At 45.0% G+C, this 24,162-nt stretch overlaps 1 protein-coding gene across 4 annotated transcripts in view; it reads right to left on the bottom strand.

Moving 5' to 3' along the window:
* NUFIP2 (nuclear FMR1 interacting protein 2) overlaps positions 1 to 24,162 on the bottom strand; it is a 35,860-nt gene that overhangs the window by 9,033 nt on the left and 2,665 nt on the right. For 2 of the 4 annotated variants that reach the window (XM_086859323.1, XM_086859324.1), the window contains exon 3: positions 2,260 to 3,969. In XM_086859323.1, the coding sequence (XP_086715449.1) occupies positions 2,260 to 3,763 (1,504 nt within the window). In that variant the 5' untranslated portion in view covers positions 3,764 to 3,969. Of the gene's footprint in view, positions 1 to 2,259; positions 3,970 to 6,856; positions 7,194 to 24,162 lie in introns of those variants that run through there. The other 2 variants (XM_086859320.1, XM_086859322.1) reach the window with 2 other exon arrangements.

Below are 24,162 nucleotides of genomic sequence, written 5' to 3' on the forward strand. Positions count from 1 at the left end.
GAACTGGCTGGCTTGAAGCTGGACCTCAGGAAAACAGCCCAAGATAAACGGAGAGAACAGTGTGGGAATTAACCCCTGCACTGCTGTCCTGTAACCACACCCCGAGCTCCGCTTTTGAGGCATTTCATGTCACACTGGCTCCAGGACCACCCATCAAGAGAGGACAGGAGGCATCGTTCCTCCAAATATTCCTTAACCCAACTATCCCAAGGATGAAATGCAACACCCACCACCATTACAGAAGTACTAAGACCTGGACTGATCTGCTTTTGTAAAGCAGCAATAGCTTTTGAACACTAAATAGAAGACAAGCCAAAGCTGTTTGGAGCACCCCATCACTGCATTAATGACAATGCCGATTAGAAGCATCCATTAACTTTTACCCCTAAGTAACAGCTTTAAGATGGCACATACATAGCATGAAAAGGGAAATTAAAAGAGCGCTGGGGCAGGTTCAGGTATCCCCAGGCCATCATGAGGATGTTTGCTCTGGATGCTCAAAGACCATTCACATGCACAGGAGCAGAGAACTGTATTTTAACGGGTGCTTCAAGTGGCCATTGTTGCCAACAAATGTAATTAACTCCTGTGTTTAGAAGAGCTCAAAGCAGCCAGGCTTTGAAGTTAACACCTCCTTGAGAGGACATGGGATGGGAGTGTTCGTTATTTTCCTGTTGCTCCTATTGTTTCACTGAGCTCTGCCTTTAGCAGCAAGTGAGAACAGGACAGCTGATGAGCCTTGCTGGCAGCACAATTGCTTTTCCACAAGTTCAGGCTGACAAAAACACAGGCAAACAGAGTGTAGGGAATACTTGCAAAATTAAGAAAAAGATCACCGAGGATTTTCTCCCATGTTATGCTTTCTGATGGGAGGCTGGGATTTAAGCTGCAAGCAGACACAAAAAAATGAGACTAGAAAGCCTGCTTTAATGTTGGAAAATAAACTGAGCAAAAGGGAGAGGACCCAGATAAAATCAATTGACAAACACTGTTCTCAAGAATACTAGAGCTTGAAATGTTAACGTCTTGAGAGGGAGATGACCTGGAAAAAATACTTGGAGTTATTATTTTTAAATGACTGGGTTTGTAATTACTACAGGAAGACATTTGAGTTTATGCTATACAGAGTTTGTGAAGTAGTAATTCATGAACTTTGTAGTGGGTGAAAAGAGCAAATTTGCCAAAGCCAAGTACCCACCCTCTATAGAGGGGAGAAAGACATTATACCTATATGCATGTGGAATATTAAACAAAAAAAAATGTATGATTGCCTTTTTCCCTTCAGGATAGAAGGATGCAGGGAGAAGGAAGGGGGTCAAAAAAAAGGAACTGCCTCCTTGTTGGTCAAGAGTGAGTAAATAATACTGTGACAAAAGGGAACACACAACCAAGCTCCTGCTGACACTGGGCCAGCACCAAAAGCAAATAAATGCCCCAAGTCCTCAGAACTTCTGGGGCTGAGGCTAAAGCAGAAAGCAAGCCATCCCACAGGCTTCACTCTCTTCATTTCCATTTTAAAGTGTCTGTATCATGTTTGAGTCATTTCAATCTCAGAAAAAAAAAAAAAAAACAGGAAAAAAAAAGGAGCTGGACTACAAAGGACTCCATGAAAGCAATAAAATGATCTGAAAGATGTGGCCTACAAAGACAAGGAGTGAATTCAATCTGCAGCTTACAGAGGAGCTGATAAGAAAAGATTGGTCTTGCTGTTGTGGTAATACTCAGGGGCAGGGAAAAAGTGTGGGGCACACTTAAAAAAATAAATCACACCTACAGCTGTAGGAATAATTTTTTCTTCCTTCAAAGCCATGATTTCATGGTCTGATCTGCCCAGGGGAGAAGCTGCAACACTCTGGTGGCAGAGGTGTAAGTACAGACTATGAAGCCTTCACAATAACAGAGTATCACCTGGTACAGCTGGAACACAGCAGCTGAACCTACACATTTAACTCCTTCCAATGCAGAGTGGCTTGAGGACCTGCTAAGTACCATCCCTATCAACATCACTCATGTTTGTCCATGGGAAACAAATACCTCTTAACATTAATTAAACAACTCTTTGAGTAACTTCCCCAGACCCTTATTACCATGATAGATATGCAAGCAAAAAAAAAGAAAAAAAAAAAAAAAAAAAAGTCATTTTAAAAACAATTAGAATTGCTGGAAGGAACATACCATGTTAGAATATTGCGTTTATAAAAAGAAAAGAAAAAAAAAAAAAAGAAGAGAATGCCCTTAGGCAGGAAGTTAAGCCATTACCTTTAGTGTGATATAGAATAGCAGCCCTCAGGTCAAAAGAACCCCAGCTATCTTTCCTTTCTAGGCCTCTCTGGTACCTCTGTTCTTTGGCGGAGGCTAGCAAATTGTTCGTAGGAGAGGCCAGAGGATTCTCTACTTCATAGTCTTTTGAAAGAAACACTAAAGCACCTTGGCTACCGGTGTCTGCCTTTTGTAGGTCACCTGTGTGATGCGACTCCAAAGCTAAGACACCACCCTCAACAGCAGTCCCAGGCTTAAGAACAGCACTAAGAATTTGAGGGCTAGTCCGTTTATCCAGCTCATAAGCCTTAGGAAACACAGGTTGCTCAGTTCCTGAGGGAATGATTTCACCACACTGTGAAACCAAAGTGGCAGGATATTCCCCTTGAAATGTCACTTCCATTAACTGATTATCCGCAGATTTCCCCACAACGGTTTCAGGTCCAGCACTGGGCTCGTTTATGAAAGACAAGCCCCACTGATTCTGGAAGATATCCCCCAGGTTCTGCTGATTCGTCTGCGAAGGGAAATCGACTTGTGCTGTCCCCAGGAGCACAGTTTGCATATTTGAAGGGTAGATAAAAAGGCCAGATTTCTTTTGTTCAAGAGCTGTCGAAGTTGTACTCATGTCCTGGGGTACTGACTCAGAGGAGGTCGATGGTACAGTACTAGCAGCAGTGGAGAGCAGTGGCTGGGTCCCTGGGGAATACACACTTCCATCTGTCCCCGCAAGGATTGGCCCATTTGAGAAGCTGGCAGAAGTGACAGATTTCATAGCAGACATGGGGACTTGGGAAAGTCGACTTGATGTTTGGGCCTGAGTTTCCCCGGCAGATGATGAAGATGATGAGGACGATGTGGATGGGGTTTGAGCTGCTTTGTTGAGGTTTTCTTTAACTTTACTTGCATAACTAATTTTGGGAACAATTTTAGCACTGCTATTGTCCACTGGAAAAACTGGGGGTGGTTTAAATAAGGTCCATGAGTCCTCTTTAGATGAAGCCGATGATGTGTGCTTCCCTTTGGGCCGGTCATCAAACTTCTTGCTGCTAATCCCAGGTTTGGCATCAGAATTTTTCCGTGGTACATCCCCGAGCCCAGGCTTTCCCCGGCCTGCTCCACCAGCCCCAGCCTCATATTTCCAAACAGGCTTAGTATTTTCAATTCGGTTCCCCTTTTGTTCACTATAATCAGGTTTGAAACTCTCAAGTTCCTGTTTCAAGGTTGATGTGCTGACCTCCTGCTGCATTATTTTGTCCTGTACTAGATTCAAGTTCTCACAACCCTTGGCACTGTTGCGCCTGCCTTTCCGTTTTTTAGGTGTAGTATATCCACTCTCAGAGCCACTGCCATCATTATCGGCCCCTTTGCCTACGTAGCCATTTGTGATGTAGCTGGAATTATTGGTTACCACGCCATTTGGAATAGACACTCCCTCTGGCTTGTCTGAGGACTGGTTTTCTCTGTGTTTGTTTTCGTAGGACTTCTCATTCTTTTTGTCCATGCTATTTTTCTGAATGAAGTTCTTGGTTTTGATTCCAGCTTTCCCCAAAGCACTGGCCTTCACAGTCTGCTTTGGGGTGACATTAGCATCTACAAGCTGCTGGCTGCCATTGGGTACCCTGGATCCTGGGGTGGTGGCTTCATCAGAGCACAGGCCCTTTAGTGACACTTCTCGTTCTCCTGCATTACCATTTAGCTCTCCGTAGCCTAGAGGGAAGCCAAAAACAGCAAAAGGCAAGAATTAGATGTGAAACGTTAGACTTGTCATTGCAGAAAGCTGTAGTCAGCCCCAAACATATCCAGTTTCCTCATGCAGACATTTAAAAATAGGAAAATATCTAGTCTCTGAGGTAAAGCTGCATAAATTTATTTGTTGGAACCCACAGCAAGAAGGGTTAAGCAGGAAGGACCAGCCATGACTGACTCTCACATAACTGAGTGACATACAGATAACATAACAAAGCAAAAGAAAATACAGATACTGTCAGGAAGATACACTGTACTGAAGACCACTGGCAAGCTGGAGAGCTATTTCATCAGCTACTATTTCCAGGTCACAGAGAGGAAAAAATTAATTCCCAGGATGCTTCAAGACAGCAGGATCCACTGCCTTTGTGACAAGATCTGTGGAAGGTTCAGAATACACACTGTGAACAAGGGACAACTCCTACCATCTCCATCAGCTCCTGGGCCTCCAACACCAGCAGTCATCCTTCCCACCCATCTCCCAAATGCCATCTCAGTAAAGGGGTGGGGAAAAAAAAAGAAGCAGTATTTCCAAAAGGACATGTGCAAATCCAGTTGGAAGATGGAGGTCAGAAAATGTGACCACATCTCCTCACTTCATTTCAAGATAGCGACCAGCACCTCCCTACACATGCTCTTTAGCACTGAAAAGGTGACAGAACTAAGAAATGCATCCCTGCAAGCACCCTTCTGCTGCCACCAGCGATGGGTCTTTTGCCTGCTGCATTTCAGAGTCCCCAGGAGAGCTGGGATGAGCCTGGGACCCAAGAAATAAAGTACCTGCTGGGGGCTTAAATTCATAAACCCGTGAGATTGTGCTGTAGACTGAGCATTCCTCTTTCCTTCTGAAGTTCACTTCTAGGCCATATGGTTCTGAAGTGAATATGGGGCATGTAACTCAGCAGAGCTGGAAGCCTAGGACAGTCCACACTGAACCACCTCAACTTCCTCTTTGCTTTTTCCTTTTTAAATATCTCTGGCCAGAGGCCTGCTGCTTTCGAGGACTCTGGCTAAAGCCCCAAGAGAAGCCCTGGAGCCCCAGTGGGAGACAGGGAGAGCACACGGTGCCCTGCTCTACAAATACACTCCAGCTGTGGACAGAGCAGAGGGATCACTCCTCCTGCACCCGCTGCTCCTCTGACTCATCCGTCCTCCTTCCCCAGACTGGAGAGCCTCACATCCCCCACAACCACTGACCCACCTAAGGCTCCATCTGCAGCCACCGTGGCACAGAGTCAGCACAGACAGGGAGTCCCTCAACAACTGGAGTGGGCAAAACTCCAGCTTGAAAGAATATTTTTGTTGTTCCTGATGTTGTTGAAATTAACTGCTGTAACTAAAAATCATTGTTACCCTCACATCCTGGAGCCTCAGATGTCTGGCAGATGTAACAGCTCCAGCTCTAAGCAAGTCGGGAACACAAGAATCCTTGTAGGAATCTTTACAGAAATTCCACAACTGAGTTTGCCGAGGGGGATCAAAAAGGATTTTACTACATGTAAGTATCTGTAATCACCACAACTTCCACTATAACTTTCAAATATGTTGTTAAGAAAATTAACCATAAATACTTCACCCCAGAGAGAACTAGAAAGGTGGGATCCTCTAAAACGAAGTATTTCAGAATAGTGTGAAGAGGAAGCCCTCTCAAGAGCAGAGTGTTACAGCTGACCTTTTATGACTCAAGACTTCTGACACCACTTGTTAATGAAACAAAACAATAAGAGTGGTCATAAGACCATTGCAGATGAGGAGTGAAAGAATAAAATGAAGAACAAAATCCATTTCAGTAAGTCAGTGTGTCAGCAGTTTCTAGTTCCAATTCTCAAGCATTCACAGCTCAGCTGCCTGAGTTTTCTCCAAATCAACATTTGGCACAGCTGGCCTTGGCCTGGACACGGAGGTGCACCAACCAAAATTTAGGGGAGAGGAAAAAAACCAGGATGGTAAGAACAGGTGAAGAAGATCTGGAAAACCGTTTGAGAGCTGGTAAAGGAGGGGTGCCAGCCTAGGCACATATTAAAACCCTAGGCATGCTGCAAACAGTGAAATGACTTCTCAACTTATTTTTGCTCGGTAACTTATTTTAGCGTGTGCCCGATCAGGTCCCTGCCTACCTGCCCAGGCTGCACATGGGGCACTACCGACCCCGCTCTACTGCTGCCAGGCCCCCTCCCACCTCCTGCCTCATTATGTAAAAGGAAAATTCAAGGGAAGAAAAAAACAAAAAAAATGTACGCGGCAATGCGGCCGGCTGGTGGCCACGCATTCGCTCGGACCCCGCACAAGCACCCCCCAAAGGTATTGCTGGAGCCGGGGAGCCCCCCAGGAGCGGGGCGGGGGCTCCGGCCCTGCCCGGGATCGGCTCCCCCGGCGCCGCTAACCGGCCTCCGCCTCTGCGGCGCTGCCGCCCGGCCAGCGGCGGCACGGCACGGCCCGGGGACCGCAGCCCCGGCTCCGGCGCGGAGGCGGCCGAGCACCCGGGGCCGGGCCGGGCCGGGCCGCGCCGCCTCCCGCCGCCGCCGGCGGGGCCCCTCCGGCTGCTGTGACTCATTGATCCTGGCGCTCATCAGTCGCTCGGCCGCCCCCCGCGCCCCCCCCGTGCCCCCGGGACCCGGCCGGCGGGGCAAACGCGGCCCGGCCCCACGTGCCGGCGGGCGGCGGTGCCGGCGGGCCCGCGGCTCCCGCAGCCCCAACATGGCGGACAGGAAGCGGCCCCAGCGCGGCGGAGAAGCTTCGAGCCGGGCCGGGGGAGGCGGCGGCGGAGGAGGAGGAGGAGGAAGAAGAGAGGGGTGCCCCACCGCCGCCCCGCGAAGGTCACAGGCCCCGTCCCGGTGCCCGCTCCAACCTGGTCTCCGCTTCGGCGCCTCCGTGTGCTGCGGGCCGCCGTGCTTGTGCTCGTGGCGGAGCGGCGGCTTGGGCTGGGCTCGGCCGTCGGGCGGCGGCAGGTAGGCGCTCTGCGGGTGGTGGTGGTGGTGCCCGTAGTAGTAATAGTGGTGGTGGTGATGGTGGTGGTGGGGTTGCTCCTCCATGGGTGGCGGCTGGCGGGGCCGGGCCGGGCTGGGTGCTAGCTGCTGGGCCGTGCGGCTCCGGCGCGGGGACGCGGCTGGCGCGGGGGAGGCGGTGGACTGGCAGCACCCGCCCTGCAATCAGCGAGCGCCGCTGCCGCGCCCGCCCCCCGCCCCGCCCCGCCGCACCGCGGCCGGGGGACAGCCGGCCCGGCCGCCGCGGACCCGCCCGGCCGCCCCCTCCCCGGGCCAGCGGCAGGTGAGGCTGCCGGGGACGGGGCTGTGTCGGGGTGGGCGCGCTTCGCCCCCTCCCCGTGCGAGCGTGGTAGAGACAGAATGAGCGGCCACGGCGGAGCCGCCGCCTTCCCCGGCCCTCACCGTTGGAGTGTTCCGTAACCGGCGGGGAGCGACCTGCACCCCCGGAGGGGTTTCATCGCAGGGTCACCGGGAGGAGGGCGGCCCGGGATGCTGCAAAGCCGCGTTTTACCGTCATGAAGCGGGTGAACAGCGCCCCGGGGCCGGCGGAGAGGGTTGGAACAGCCCCAGCCAAGGCCACGCGGAGGGGATCTGGGCAGGGATGTGCACACCGTGAGCCGCCGGGCTCCCAGCAGCGGCCACGGAAAGCGCGGAGCAGCAGCAGCAGCGCCCCGAATCGCTGCCGGGCCGAGCTGCAGCGCTCCCGCAGCAGCCGGAGCTCACCCGGCTCCAGGGCTCCAGCCGCCACCGGGCGTGCTCAGCACCCCACCCGGCCCGGGAAAGGTGGGCTCAACAAATGCACCTGTCCACCTCCGAGAGAAGCACCAGATTTAACTGATGCTTAACAAAAAAAAAAAAATCAAAGGTTGATGGGGAAGCCCGAGAGTGTAAGGAGAATTCTTGAAACTTGACAGAATTTGCAACAGATTTCATGACAATCTCTGATTATCCCCACTTGAGCATGTTCCTGGGGGGTTGGTGGCAGCTAAATGACCTGAACTCCCACCTCTGCTCTTACTAGCCTCCAAAGGTGGGCAAGACATTCAACTGCTGTTCCTGGATTCCTCCTCCACACCAAGGCCCAATTCTCCAGACAGCACTAAGACAAAGGGTTTTGGGTTAGTATGGATCAGTGAGGAACTGAGGCAGGAGTTAATTAGGAATGTAGGAAAAGGGCAGAGAGAATGGGGAGACCCACGACTGACACAGGCTGGAGACCAAGGCAGAGTCGTGCTCCAAGTTATTTGCTGCTCTGGTGTGATTAATTGCTCCAAATAGTCCTAACAGCGTGCACTGCAGCAAACAGGGAGGAAAAGTGACAAAATAAAATGTGTTCATGTAATTAAAGACTATTACAATTAATGTGCACAAAAAAATATAAATGGGCTCCACAGATAGTCTTCAAAATAGTATGGACTTGCTTCTCAAGGCTTTCCCTTGCAGCTTAATGCTCTCTTCTATTTTTTCACTATTTTAATAAAATTAATAAAGTTCATGTGTCTAGAAAAGCCCTATCAGACTTTGGCACTGCACAAGAGCCCTTGTCTGGAGATTTTACAGTTCCCAAGCTTTATTTTAAGAGAACACAGTTGAAAGTTTATGCCTCAAACACAGCTTCCCACTTCACCCTCCTCTTTACTAGACAGGAGATAAAGCTTTTCCTTACCAGAAATACCAACTTCAACATTAATACAGAGGGTTTTTTTCAAGATTTTAGGTGCCTGAAATATCACAAGTTATCTGCCAAATCATTCCTGCAGTTTACATTTCTTTCAGCACAATGCAAAGCAATTTAAAACGTGATGAAACTATTTAAAGCAAGCAATGATGAACTTTGGGCTTTACCCAAACAATAATGGTCCTGGTCTTTTCAAATGCTCGCTCATTGAGTGACCTCACAGTGCTTAAGGGACAAGTCTTAAAATGAAGAGTTGGGCTTTAATCACAGCTGACATTTTATTGGTGGCTTGGAAGAATTTATTTTTAATATAGGGAGCGGGCTTGAAGATTTAAACTTCAAAAGACTCTGAAAAAAGCAAACAATTATATACAAATCATCTCCACACACACATACCAGAAATCCGAATACAGAGGAAGGTGGGCTCTTTGTGAAAGACAAATCAACTATGCCACTGCTTAGAAGTGTCATATTATCACCATCATATTATCTAAAGCTTGCAAAAGAGAGAAAAAAAACCCCAAAATAATACAGCCTGGGGCTCATCACCTGGTACATGAAGCATAGGCATCCCATGCCCTCAACATGTGTGTCCACACATGGTAGGCCTTCCCTACTTCCCACTGATTCCACATTGCATCTGCAGGGATGCATTTTAAAGGTAAGAGTGGTTCCAGCAGGCAGGGCTGCTCTGTGGCCACACTGGGACACATCCCCTCCAGAAGAAGTAGTTCCTATTAATCCCAGTGTTTGCCCAATGTTGCACCAGTTATAACGTGTATTAATATTCAACAGTTCTTCAGGATGTGTTCTCTGGGAAGGGAAACTGGATATTTCCATGTCTGCTCATCTGCAGCAGTTTTCCTTCTTACTGCTCTTTGGCAAGCCTGCAAAGAGGCAATTTTCCTTGGAATTCCACAGCCAGTGCCAAGTATTCCCACATCCAGGCACAAAACAGGGCACAGCCAGTATAATTTCTAACTCAGTAATTTATTCAAAGCTCTGTTTTATGAAGCTTTGAAGTGGATGGCTTTGCAGAGAACCTACCATTTAAAGCTGCAGAATTAAGTCAGCAAGGAATGAATCAACTGCTACAGTAATCATGAGAAAGTTTTCCTGGAGAGTCTAACCTGGGATGAGCTTTGTGTTCATATTAAAATGCAGTTAAACTGAGAAGCTAGTGTAGTTATTTTTTCAAGAACAAATTATTTCCTTTCAAAGGCAATCCTCTTTAAAACACTACATTTAGTTTCCATTAACTCTTTTAAGGTAAGTTAAAAGTCAAATTATAAAATTAATCCATGAAAAAAATAAAATGCTTGCATTGTAATATTTCACGTGTCTGTCTCCTGTTTAAAACTCAAAATTGGTAAACACCAAAATTACAATATTTATAGATTTTGGTAAGGGCTCTTACACAAAGTATGTGTGGCATTTATTTACATTTTTTTGCCACAGTGTTTTCATTTATAGCAGGGGTTCAGACTTGCGAAATCCTCCATATTCCAACACATCCAATTTAACAAACACTCCAGCAGACCTTTAGTTCCAAGTAGGATTATAACCACACTGTTCAAAACCTTGCCACATTTGGCTGCTGGCATCTAATGGTTCAGTACAAGGCAGTTGTGATTTACCAGTTGATATTCAAGTGTTGGAATCCCAGAATTAGTTCTCAGAAGCAGTTTAGTCAAGATGGATGACAGGGTATGAGTGCTGCTCACAGCCTGACCACAGCTATTCTCACAAAGCTGCTGCAGTTAGGTTCAGGTAAGGAGGAGCTTCTCCTTGACTCCATTTTTGTACTCTGCTGTGTACATTATTTATAGGTACAAAGCTGGTCTCTTTAAAGTCTTCTCTCTCTAGAGGCAGCTGGATAGTAAGCATTAGGTTAGAGGTCTTAAAAAGCAGCAAAACCCAAAAAATTAAAAAAGGATTTAACCCTTAGCTGAATTGTAGAAATGAATATCATGGACACTCATCTTTCCCATCCCTAGCAATTTAAGCATTTCCACATGATGAATTATGATTTTTTTTTTTTTCTAAAAGCTTAGTTTCCAAACGTCATAAGCACACGATGTTAATCCTTCATTCACTCTCCAGAAAATTAAGGCAGTCCAGCACCAAAAATAACCATAGGGCATAGTTTTGTGAGGCAGCAAAACTGACGTAATGGCTGCTCCCAAAAGGGAAGGTCATCTCTCTCTGCCCTGCCCTCACAGCAACACTGCTGCTTCTCAGAGCCCATTTGAGAAATTAAACTAAAAAAACAATTCTTCAGATGGAAAAGTGCACATTTTTATTCTGGTTAAGCTTCCTAAACCGTTTCACAGAGAAGCCAGACAAATAACACCCTGAAGAATGGGCTGTCACTAGAGCAGCTCAGGAGTTGCCTTTCACAGCCAGCCTGGCTGCAGGGATGACCTTCTGGGAAATGGGCAGTAGGGACACAGCTGGAGTTACAGCCACTTAAGCCATCTAATTTTATTTTGCTCATATTTGTGAGTCAATCCCCTCAAGTGGCCAAAGAAGGATGGCGTGACCATCCTTCAAAGTGGGACTTCTGGTGGGTATATCCATTGTTTAACAGGACTCAATGTAAGGATCATGCCTGTTGTAAAAATATTGAAGTGTTCACACAGGCAGGAGTAACATCTGCTGCCCATATCTGCATGCAAAATTGTTTAGTACTAGAGTGCAATTGTATAAACTGGAGGCAGCTTCTTGGACACATACAAGAAGCAGCATGGGAGGCAGCCTAGCAGGCTGGCCTCAGCCACATCTCTTATCATTATTTCTCTGGGATTTCAAAGAATTCTGGCTTTCAGACAATTCTGGATCTCCTCCTGCTTCCTAGGATCATCACAGGGACCACAGAGAAATCCACACAAACACCTACAAAGGTGTTCTTGCACAAACTCCTCTGCTAGAACCTGAGGCACAGCAAGTCCAGCCTAACTTACACAGGGAATTGTACCGGTCACTGCTTGCAGTAGACTTTGACCTCTGGAAGACAAATGAAAAAAAACTCAATCCACAAATCCCAAGCACTTTTTATCTTGTTATACAACATAACAGTCACAAGGCTGCTAGTCACATTTCACCAAGCAGTTATTTTGAAACGGGAATTTTATTTTTTTAATTATTAGTTTTTAAATGTGTGTTGGGTATGTCTGCATTTGGCACTTGGGAACTTCACTGCTTGTGTTTGCACTCAGGGTCTCCAACCTAACAATGCCCAGCACTGACAGAACACCAGATCTGGAGGGATTATTGTTTGAGTTATTACTGTGACTGCTGCTTCATTATGAGACACAGGGCAATGATGGTTGACTACAAGATTAGGGATTGGGAAGAGCCCTTGTCTGAAGGAAATTTAAAAAGACTGGGACCATTCACCTCAGAGGGAATGAATCAGAGAGAACACAGTGAAGGTATTGCAGAATACATAGCTTAGAGATAGCAGTTGGAGAACTTTTGTTCACCTTATCTCAAAACATAGGAATGCAGGAACATGAAGGGAAAAAAAAGGTAAATGAAAAGATAAGCAACTACCTTTTAATGTCTTGCATAAAATATATATCATGATTTGCTGGTAAGCTACATTCTGGAGAGCAAAGTATTATTAGTTTTCTCAATGAATGGGCATAATTCAGATAAAAGTAAATATTTAACATCTGAAATAGATATTTTGTTAGGATTACTATTCTTTGGAGCACAAGTGAGCTTCTACCTCTTGGGATTTAAGAGGCTATTTCTGCCAGATATCCAAGGCCTGGGAAGCTCAAATAGAAGCAGGGTGAAGAACTTACTTTTAAAAACCCATCTCCTCTGAAGAACTGCTGGACTGAATACAAAGGAGACAGTTGATGGCTCCAGTTGGGGAGGAAAACTGACTGGCAAGGCAAGTAATGGGCACTGTGCAGCAGATGCCTATTAACATCCAGATTTCAGAGGAGTTCATGCATCCTCATCTTACTGGATCTGTGCTCTATTTTATACAACTCAGGTATTTTTGTTACTAAGTGAGGACGCTGCAGGAGTCAAAGGCTAACGCTTGCCTGTGTTTAGCCCTACTTCCTTATCTTGGAATTTAGTCCACAGTGCCACTCTTGTTCTCCCACACAGTTTCTGTACTTCACTGCTTACCTAGTCATGAGGACTGAATTCCAGGACAAAGGCTGTTGTTCACACCAAAGGGTTTGTGGAACAGCTATTCTGGCATAGCTCCCCAGGTGGAGATACAGTTCATGTAGGCAAAAGAACTCACTAAATCATCTCCTTAAAAGGCAAGCTACACCATCAGAATAAATCATCTCCACATCTATTTTTTTTTTTTTTTTTGCATGCCATTATTGCTGCAGGGTTAAGTCTGGGATTTTTACATTCCAACCTGCATAACTGTCCTGGCAAAACTAGTAGTTCCTTGACCAGGAAAGGCCAGATGCACCAGGAAACAAAATAAAACAACAACAACCACCAAACAAACAAAACATACCAACGAAAAAGATCTTGCCTTATTTTCTTAACTGCATTTTTTTGTAGATATTGAAAAGAAGAATGAAGGAATGAGCAACAAGCACTGGCTCTGTTAACAATGGGAAGGGGAACTGTGTCCAAAAGTCACCTCTGGGGTGGATAAAAGCAGTGGAACAGCAGTACACAGCAACCTTTACAAAAGAGTTTATTTATTACATGTATGAAACAAAAACAGATGTCCTGATGAAGCTATACTGGAACACAAGTAAAATCTAAAGACATATAACTGAACCAGAATTCTAGACATAAGACCCCCACTCTAAAGTAGCCTACTAATTCATTCATCAAGTCAATTAATAATATTCACTCTTCATTTTCATCTTTTCACTGCAATAGACCTCATGTCAGCCTCAGGAAAGGATGAGTCAATCCTTGACTAAATGCCTCTGATTCACTAAGGAACCAACACATATAAAATCACTTGAGATTAAAAAATGCTAAGTTTTGCCTCACTGATAATTTATCTAATGGCTGCTAAGATTGGGTTAATGGGAGAAAGATGAGAGAGAACAGCACTACATCGCTATGGAAACTAGAATTTTCAAAATAAACACCTTTGCAGAACTGAGGTTGCAGATCTAAAATATCTTGGTTTTGATGTCATCTCCCTTTACCATGATATCCAGCCAGGCTGACCAGTCAGGCATAGGGAAAAACCTTGCATGTGGTAACAGAAGATATCCCATGGCTGATGTTCCTTATTCCAGCGTAGGTATGGGCTCTGAATGGAAATGTCAGTGATTGATTTGTTACCTGTACACTTCTGGGGGTATTCCTGCCCCACAGCCTGTCTGGCCAGGCCAATGCAAAATTAATCCATACCACTTCAGACCAGAAGTGTTACCTTTATCCCACTATACTGGTAATCCTAAATATTTGCAGTCTTTTTTCTTTATATATATATATATATATCAAGTGAACAATGACAACACAATGTTTACAGCTTTGTGAAGTTCAATTCCCTTACACTAGGAAACTCCTTACCCTGGAAATGGCTCCACTGCAGCTACTGTTTAGGATCTCCAGTCCTCTGCTTCCTGTTAGTCACAAATGGAAAATACAGTTGGTAACTTCTCCACTTGTGCCTGGGCAAAGGGTTTCTCATTTTAGACACAAACATATGTCCACACCCCACCTACCTTATATCATCTCACTGATTGCTGCTGTAAACAAGTCAAGGCTCTAGAAATGCTGACTCAGAGTACTAAACTGTGGAAAATATTTAGAGTTGCTAAAGAAGCAAAGCCCAGCAGGTTTCCTGCCCTTCCTCCTTATCTGCAAGCCCCTTGCCATGACAGGCTGTAATGAAGGACCTTGCTTCCTGAGAGGAGGCAAAGGTACTTGCTTCCTAAAGATAGCCCAAATTCCTTTGAATTCCCAGTTGTTAGCTAGTAATTGCAGGCAGGGGAAGACAACCCCCAGTGCTTACAACCGCAGGGCTACAGATGTTGAGAGATTAATGGCTCCTGGGTAGGCTTTCTTGCCCAATGCAGCATTGCTCACTTCAGTGCACTTCCTGGGATGGAGTCAAGTTCCTTTAAAATGCCTCAGTATCTGCTATAGAAGGCTGTTCTTTACCTATGGACTTTACCGGATTTATTACTGATTCCTGCCTTCAGCACAGCTGAGTCAGTGCAGACAGGCAAATCACTGTTTGCTTTGGGAGGGTTGGTACTGATCAGGACATGGGCAAGCAGCACCGGGTGCAAATGCTGTTTCGCTGTGGGCGTGCCAGCGCAGGCAGAGAGAGGGACAGGGACCGGTGCTCACACTGAGCCGGGGAGACACACGGACAGAGGTGGGGAGAGTGGGGAGATTGGGGTTACCTCGACAGGAGCCAGTCAGGGAGCATTCTGTCTGTGTTAGCACACTGTTGTGCCCAAATTAATCGGCTCTGGATCTTAGCCAAATGACAAGCTGAGTGCCTACCACATCAACAGCCTGATTTCCCCACTGGGAAATGACCTGTTGCAAAAGGCAGAGCATTTAAGGAAACAACAAAGTTTTATACCCACACGATTCATGTGGCAAATAACTTCAGAAAGCCTAAGGGAGCACGGAGCCTTTATGACCAGTTGGGGATGGGCAGGTTGCAGTGCTCCTTTCTCCTCCCATTACCTAGGCAGCTCATTTGCAAAGCAGAGACTCATGAACTGCATTTACAACTGGGCAGGGCAGACCAAGGCACAGCTCTCACTGAAGGGGAGGAGCAGGCTGTGGTAAGAAATTGCAGTGCTCAGAAATGACTGTACTAAATGGTTATGGTGATGGTATTGAGCTGATTTTACCTATAAACTGTTCTAACTGCAGTCTGCAATTAACGTGGCCTGTAGCATCTAAATGCACATGAAGCACACAAGTAGGGATGCAGAGCTCCCTTTTCTATTGGCAGCTGACTTCCAGCTGCACATCAAATTAAATTCTTAGCAAGCTGATCATGCGCATAATTCTCTCTATACTTGTCAATATGGAGATGCATTTGGCTGAAGTTTCCCTCTTGTGAGGCAATAGGAGCCATTTTAAAGAGGTGGGGACATGGCCTGGTCCTATAAGACTCACACTAGTTTAAGAGAACAGTAACTACAGTGCTTTTGCCCTATTTATAGTGCTTACTCAAAGCAAACCTGAGGTCTTATCAGTCCTTCTGATAGTGACAGGTGACAGTGAAGGTGGCCAAGTGTGAAGATAGCCCTGTATGAAGAATAGATTGGATCAAAAATGCAGAACAGCTGCTTAAGCAGAACACCAGGAAAAGGAGCAACAATGTTGCTGGGCAGAGAAAAGCATTGCAAGAGCACACACACAGCCTCCTTCCTCCAAAGGCACATGCGCACTGCTATCGCTCAGTCACATTTCTCTCAAGCTTCCTGGTAGCAGCATCAGCAAGTGCATTCTGTCACATTTGACTGGCTACAGGACTCTGTCCTCATCTGACAGTAACGACCTGGCCTTGATTTTTCACATTTTTGTCATCTTCTTCCTGTCTTTCAGAGCTATGAAAGCATGATACCTGCAGCACAAAGGAAATTCTCACTAGCACAGCCTGCTGCAGTACACTTACCTCAGCAGCACAGGAGCTGCAGGCATGGCAAACCTCACATAACCTACATTAGATTCCCATAACGTTCCAAATCAGGCACTTCCAGACTTGGCTGAGACTCATCTCCATGGCCAGACTTAGTATACACAACAGAGACTAAAACTCTGAGGATCATGGTGTGCAGCTTTGCTCCTTTGGTAAAATGTAATGCTCTACAAAAACATAGTTCAACCCCATAAAAACAGCCTATTTTTGGCCCAATAACAAATACTGAAATCCCCCTAAAACTAAAGGGGGCCGTCCAGATTTCTCGACATGCAAATTGCACTGTAAAAGATCAGCTCTCTGGTTGAGTGGCCACAGGAAAACACACTTGACATTGCCATGGCCTAGCTGCTGGCCAGAGGTGATGTCATGGGCTGTGTTCACTGTCTGGAAATGAGGAGCAAGAAATGCTGCACTGGCTGGCCAGCCCATCCAGTGACACATCCTGACATGGGCCACAAGGAGACAGGAACAGACTGTTAACTCTCAAACATCATGGTAACAAAACCCCAAAGAGAGAAGTTGTCTGGGTATAAGCACACTAACTTGGCCAGCAGCAGCAGGTCCGCCCACGCCTTTTACACTTTAGCCTGTCTCTCCCTAGTCCTTTCCCATCCCTTATCACCTCTTTTCCTCAAGGCTGTTCAGCTAAACTGCTGCTATCCCCGCTTTGTTTACCCAATTCTACTTGCACTGAACAGGAAGCAAGAGTGCTCTCCCCCTGATGTCACCACCACCTTTGAGAAAAAAGTTGACCTGCAAGCTATTTTAAGCCATTGTAAAGTTGTGGAGCTATTTTGGTCACATCTCTGTACGAAAGCTGCAGGATGCTGACAGGCTCAATGATTGCCTAGGGCAACAGGGGCTTAAACTGGGAACTGGCACAGCTTACAACTTTGCATTAAAGCTTCTGTGCCCTTCCCATGCCATAGGACTCTTTAGAACAAGATTTGATTTCCTGACCTTTTAGAAAAGAGTAACACACCTTCCTGAATTCTGCTGGATACCAGAGGTTCTGTAAGGCCTTTGCAGTGATGGCCTCCAGCTTGCACCATCTCCAGTTCTGCAGAAGGCACTATTTATTCTGTGGGCTCCCTTACTCCCATTTGCCTCATTCCTTAGGAGGAGGCAGGTGCAATTGAGTTCACAAAAACACCAGACAAGATTTTATCAATCTTCCTTTGAATCAGACCTCTGTAAAAGATCAATAAGCATTAGGCTAGTGCCTGCTGAGAAGTCAGGTGCATGTAACTCTGTGGAGGTAAGAGGAAGAACAGAAAGGAATCGTTTGCATAACAACATATTGCTCTGAATACAGAGTAATGCCTGGGAGCTCTGGGGTAGTCCAGGGCATTGGGCAGAAGGTGCCTGGTCTAGACAGTTGTTTTCTCTGGAGTGCCCTAGGGTTGGCTGCCAAGTTTGCTGGGGCTCTGTAGCAGGTGCAAAGCACAGGCAAAGTAAAAGTCAAAGGAACTGGATTTTATAGAATTAAGCCCAGCGATACAAAAGGAATATTGAAGGATATAAGATATGAGGTAAATGAGAGGGGGGAAAAAATACCCCAAACTGAAACTGGTGTGTTTAAGACAGGGACAGATAAGTCAGATCTACAAAGAAGGAAAAAGAGAGAAACTGTATCAAAGTTTTTGAACAGCTGTCATCCAACCCTCCCTAGAAAACTTGCCTTAGGATTACTGCTGTCTGCAGCTACAGTGCATGTTTTCCCAAGACACCTCAGTGATGTTAACAATTCCACACCTTCCCCATTTGGAACAAGCCCCTGATGCAGCAAAAAGAATCAGAATTCCATCAAGTCAGACTTCCAAGTCTCTCTCATGTATTTTTTCCTCCAACTTTCTTCTAAACGTGGTTTGTTAACAGTTCTTACACTAATACCTACATAATGCTTCTAAGGTGAGCCACTCCTTTTTTCGCTGATGCAACTTGCACTTGCTTTCATGAATCAGCACAAGCCACATATCTCCTCCACAGCCGGATCAGTGCCTGCTAACAGGATGAACTGTCCCAGGCAAACACTGGTGACCTGTTGCAAACAGATTTGATATGCAGAACATCACTGTATTGCACTGGGCATTTCAGCAGAAGGAGCTGGTTTAACTCATTTGGTCCCAGATAAGCATTAATCTGTGTTACACACTTTGCAATCTTTGTGCCAGGAAAATTAGCTGACGGTTAACTAATATCTTATGACATGTAAATTAAAATTAGCTTAATAAGAAATTAGATTTTTAGTCAATAGGTTGAAATGGCATGGACAGAATGGTATTGTTTAATATGCTGTTATTTTAGCAGGACAGAATGGAACTGTCGCAGTTCAGATCAGACACAGAGATGTGTCCAGCAGCAATATGTCAAGACCTGTTGGATCAAAAAGCTCAATGAAGTGCTTTGTGTTTCAACTTCCCCCAGACCCATGCACAAGACTAGCAGCAAACCTTACACAGTGAAAACATTTTTGTCAGATGAAATAACATAGTAACATGTTGCATTATTTCCTTGCCGAGCTTAAGCAGCCTTTGTTTGGGACACTGCACAAATAGGACAACAAACACAGCACGATGATCTGTCAATTCCTGCATGGTGGACCCATGCTCCTGGTAGCAGAACTTTGCCAGTGTAGGGAGTAACTACTTCACCTTTCATCATTTCTCTAGATTTTTAGTTTTCATCCATTATCACACAATCTTATTGTAAGAGCACTATTGGCATCATCACTTGTCTCAACAGATTATTTAATGGAGAGATCCTATCACCATCTCCACAATGCAGATATTTTTCTAATAAATATAATGAAACTGATTTTTTTTTTTTTAATATTCCTACACCTGTTCTATTATCCGGTGTGGAAACACCAGGCATACAGTAACAAATCACAAGCAGCTCACCCCATAGACGTAGACAGGGGTTATCCACCAATTGTGTGGATCCCGGCAAGCACACACACCGCGCTGGAGCTGACGACTGCAGTTGTTCCAAATCTCCTCTAGGGAGAGCAGTCGGAAAGGAAGAGATGGAACTGCAGTGCACATGCCAGCTGGGAATCGGTGACTCAGGATATTCAGTCACAAATGTTGTCTGTCCATTTCCAGCTGAAGGCAGGGAGCAGCAATGAGGTTTGAGCTTGATTCAGGAGCAGAATTTTACTAGAACCCCAGGTATGCTTTACTATGTGAAAGAAAGATACTAAAAATCAAGACATAAATCAAGCAATAGGACTTTAAATATTAGATCAATCATTTAAGCAACCATCCCCACAGATGAATGCAACATGAATGGCACTTCTATGGGGCTTCCATCTCTTACATCCTAGTGCATCACAATGTGGATCCATCAGATCATCCAGAAAAGGTAGGCCTAGTGTCAAAACATCATCCAGGCCCTGGTCTCTGCACAAAGAACATTAGAGACATTATTTTTTAGAACTAGATGTATTTTGTGTGCACATGCACAGTGCTTAATACTAGAAAATGGGCAGATTCATCAACTTATTTCACCATGGATTCACAAAAAAGTGTCTTATCTCTGTCTGTAAGGAATCATGGATAAAAACGCCTAAGGTTGCCTATTTTTTCCTTCCAAAAGGAAATGCATGCCTTAATTCTGTGACCTGCTACACCTTCCTTAAAGAAGGACCAGAATGTAAAATATATCTACTCAGAACAGGATTTTTGCCCTCTTCCCCCACCCTAAAATAATAATGATCCATGTTCCCAGACTCAAGATAAAACAGTATTAAGAAATGCAGAAGTCATACTACCATCTACCTAAGGCAAAGGGTAGGAGAAGAAACTCACCAGGTCAAAGTCTGGTTAGGAAAAGCAGATCTGCAGGAGGGATGTACCTACATTCAGACAGGTGCCAGAGTTCATCCCAAGCACAGCAGAGGATGCAGTGACTTCTACAAAGTTACTGACACTCTGACAAAGCAGGTCTGTGGAACCAGTGAGGAGCTGTAGCTTTGAGAAACCAAGAGACCATAACTCTTGCTACTTATGGACAAAGCTTCCAGGATGACACAGAAAACTTTGCCACATACAAAAATTACCTAGAGCAAAACAGGAGCAGACATTCACAGGTTCTAAGAACAGCAACCAGACCAACAGCCAGGGATTTCACTTTCAGTTCAAGTAGCAGCAGATATCTGTGTACCAGAAGCCCCATTAATGACGTAGGAAAAAAAATAAAGAACAAAATTCTGTAGAAGCTGTGATAAATAAAAAGGAACCATCAGCTCTTTCTTGTCTTTGGAAATAACAGAGCATCTCTTCCCTGATATGTCCCATTGACTCTTGAATTTTCCTACCAGCACTGACTTCTGTTGCTGTCTTGAATAGTACAGGTGTTTTTTTAAATAAAAGCAGGGACAGGCAGGCTTAGCACCAAGAGATCCTCAGAAAACTGAAAGAATATTCCTGGTCAGGGCATAAGTGATTTCCAGGGAGATGTTTATGATGTATGCATTATCACAATCTCAGAACTTCATTCCCACCTATTTAGGATTCCCACACTGGATTACAACTTGCCTTCACATAGGAGACGTTGAAGCTTTCAATGAGGTCACGCCAGACTCTGACAAGCACTGATGGGTGAGTCATGCTGCAGTAGCCAGAGATACTAGCAACACATTTATTAATCTGTATGCAGTCTAACTCATTTTCTGGTCTAGAATCTTATTCAAGGGTGAAATACAGTGTCTCAGAGATAGGTGACTGCAGAATTGCTGAAGAGCAAGGCCACAGTTTCACAACTGTTTTACAGATTATAAGAATCAGTGCCTGGAAGCACATTTACAACAATGTAAAATGTTGTTTCACCTATAAAGTCTATAAAACAGGATATCAAGAACCCGATAGGGTCAACAGCAGAGCTGTGCATTGCAGATCACTGGAAAAGCCACCATGCTAAACAGAATATAGGAGTTCTCAGGAGAGTTCCACCAACACTTGTCCAGCAGTTCCCATCATCCTCTCCAGCAAACTGCTCTTCCAGAGGCTACCTCCCTGTACCACAGTCAGCTGGTGTAAATACACATCCCTACAACAGCCAGTCTAGGACAAAGGCCAGGTTAGTCACAGCACTGTCAGGGCTGGGTCTGAGCTGAGATAGCCAGCGCTAACCCAGCAGGGTCAGCCACAGAACAAACTTTCTTCTGCTGACTCAGCTGTGAGGGAAAACCTGTGGAGAAGGATTAGGCCAGACAACAGTGACTTCTTGAACCGCCACGGGAAAATTCTCCATGGAAGCTTTGGAAATGTGGCAAAAACGACACAGAAAGCTACGGAACAAGTGAGACATGGGGAATAAGTGCATGACAGCAGAAAAATACTTTCGTCATCTTGGCTAAACTACTGGACAGCCAGGAAAAAGAACCAATAATGAAGGGAAGAGACAAAGTAAATCTAAAAGAAATCCTGCAGACAAAGAACAAAGAAATTAAATGCTGTTGTATTTTCATTGCTGCGAAGCTAAATTAAGCTTCCTAAGTCAAGCAGACGAATAATTGGTTTAGATTTCTATTCAGAAGACAGCATGGGCAGCAAGTGCCAGTGGAACAACTAACAAAAGGTGTCTTCCCTCAGAGAAAGCAAGCCAGCAGATTGCATAACTGAAATGAGTTTCCTCCCAGTTTCACATTATTAGTCACCTTTCTCCCTTCTCTGCCAAAGGCTTCTTCCTACCCATCCATCCAAGGACCAAAGCCAAGGCCTTTCCTGAGCTGCTTCTTTCCATCAGTCGCTTCAAGATCAAGGACTCCATAATACTGATCCTTATACCCACTGCAGGTATTCTGAACCAATGCCAGAGTAAAACCCCCTCTAGGCCTGCTGTTGGGAAAAAATCTGAGATACCTGAACAGACTCTCCTTGTACCCAGTTGTCATGGCCTAACAAAACAGTTAGTTCTGAATTTCTGAAAATATTTCAAAGCACATTTATTGCAAAAACCAGTCAAAGAGCCCTCACTAGCAGAAGACAAGCTGCCTAGAGTCCCTTGGAAACCTGTTTGAGTCAGGTGGGAATGACCTACTGGCATTTATTTGTAATTGCCCATCATGGCTGTGGCTGAGGAAGGAAAGGCTGTTGAGTCACACTGCAAGCCACTTTTCCACTTTTGTCTGGTTTCCCAGAGGGCAGAGTGGGACAAGTCTGAAGGTTGAGATTCTGTTTATGTCTCTGACACTCATTTCTCATATGACCTTGGCAAGTACTTCTTCTTATGCCACTATCTCCCCATTTCTTAATAGCTAAAACCACTCAACTCATGGAACAATCATAAGTGCACAGCAAGGAGCATCTAATAAGATGTAAGAGAAGGGTGAAGTATTATAATTGTTGTAGTAGAATACAAAAGCAGTTACGTAATAATGTCAGTATTGCTTCATCTTTGTCCTTACAACACAAACTGTCAGAGGGACACTGTCAAACACAGTATCTTCATCCCAGTGGATGCACCCAAGCATTTACATCACTGATACAAAACCAGATTGTTGTAATCTGGAAGACTCTACCTCGTTTATTTTGACCAGCCTTTCTCTAGAACATGTTTTTCCTGTATAACCTCATAACCCATAATAATGGCCCAAACTGCACTATAGGAATGATGGCAGGTTTCATGTGCTAGTAAAATCAAAACAATTCCTCATTTGTGCATTGCACAACTAGTCACTCACTAAAACACACAAGTGCTTATCTCCTCTGCAAGTAGAGAACAAGCTGAAAGTTAGTTTCTAAATTGGTATGTCATACATACAATGAACACTTTCTAAAAATCTCAATGGCACGTGTCGCCCTGAAAATTAAACCTTCTGATCTTGTTTTCATAGTTTCTACTTTCCCAGGAAAGTAGCTATAAACATAGATGTTTATATATTCTTTCTAAGAAACATCTTTTGATGGATGTTTCGCACAGTGTGATTGGGAAGGTAGTAACCTAACTATCCAATCCCTGGTCATTGTCGAGAATATAAATACTAGAGTTGGAAAAATAAAAGTACTTTTTCCCCTATCATACATTGAACCATGTCCATGTGACTCGTTCCGTGTCCTACAGCAACAGGCATGAAGGAATCAAATTGGCTAAATGACATTCTGCTAGTATGATAACAAGTTTCCCAAAAAAAACCATTGGTAACTACTGTTCACAACTGCTATATAATTAATAACCAAACTTCTCTGCTTCAAGTTCTACGATTTTTCCTAAAATTTACAATTGTTTGCTTAAAAATGGCCAGATTCAAGCAGCATTTGGACTGAAGGCTGAGGAAGGCATGGCTGTAATTACAGCACCTCGAACTGTGCCCTAATCACACTCTTATCTTTCTTATCTACTGCAAGTATTTATAAAGCAATGATTACTGTACTAGGCCCCATCACTGCTCTGAGTTAGTTCTGAACCAGCACCTTCATATTGCCCTAAGAAGTTTACACTGCTTGAACTGGTGTCATTCTGCTGAGACAGAAAGCCAAGTTTCTCATCACTTAAAAGTCATTAAAAAAAATAAACTATGACACCTCTAAAGGAGCAGAGGTGTTAACCCCAATGTCCTGGCCAAACTCCCAGCTCAAGCAATTACAACGTGCCTTGAATAAATTCTTGCCACAGTTTCCGTTGGACTTACCATTGTTCTCTACTTCCGCTCCTACAATATCATGGAGAGGTGGTGCGTGCTCTTAAAGCTCCTGTCCATACTGCAATGTCACATGGGTCTACTCCAGGACCAGCTCTGCAGCAGCACATTGGGAGTAATGTGTTGAAACCAGTTCTGCCTGTCTAGCTGAACCGCTAGGCAATTTGTAATATTTATTTATTGATGTTCTGGCACCTCCTTCAGACAGAATTAACTTTGG

Source organism: Cyanistes caeruleus, chromosome 21 (assembly GCF_971803275.1).
Source record: "Cyanistes caeruleus chromosome 21, bCyaCae1.hap1.1, whole genome shotgun sequence".
In the NCBI taxonomy this organism is placed as follows: Eukaryota; Metazoa; Chordata; class Aves; order Passeriformes; family Paridae; genus Cyanistes; species Cyanistes caeruleus.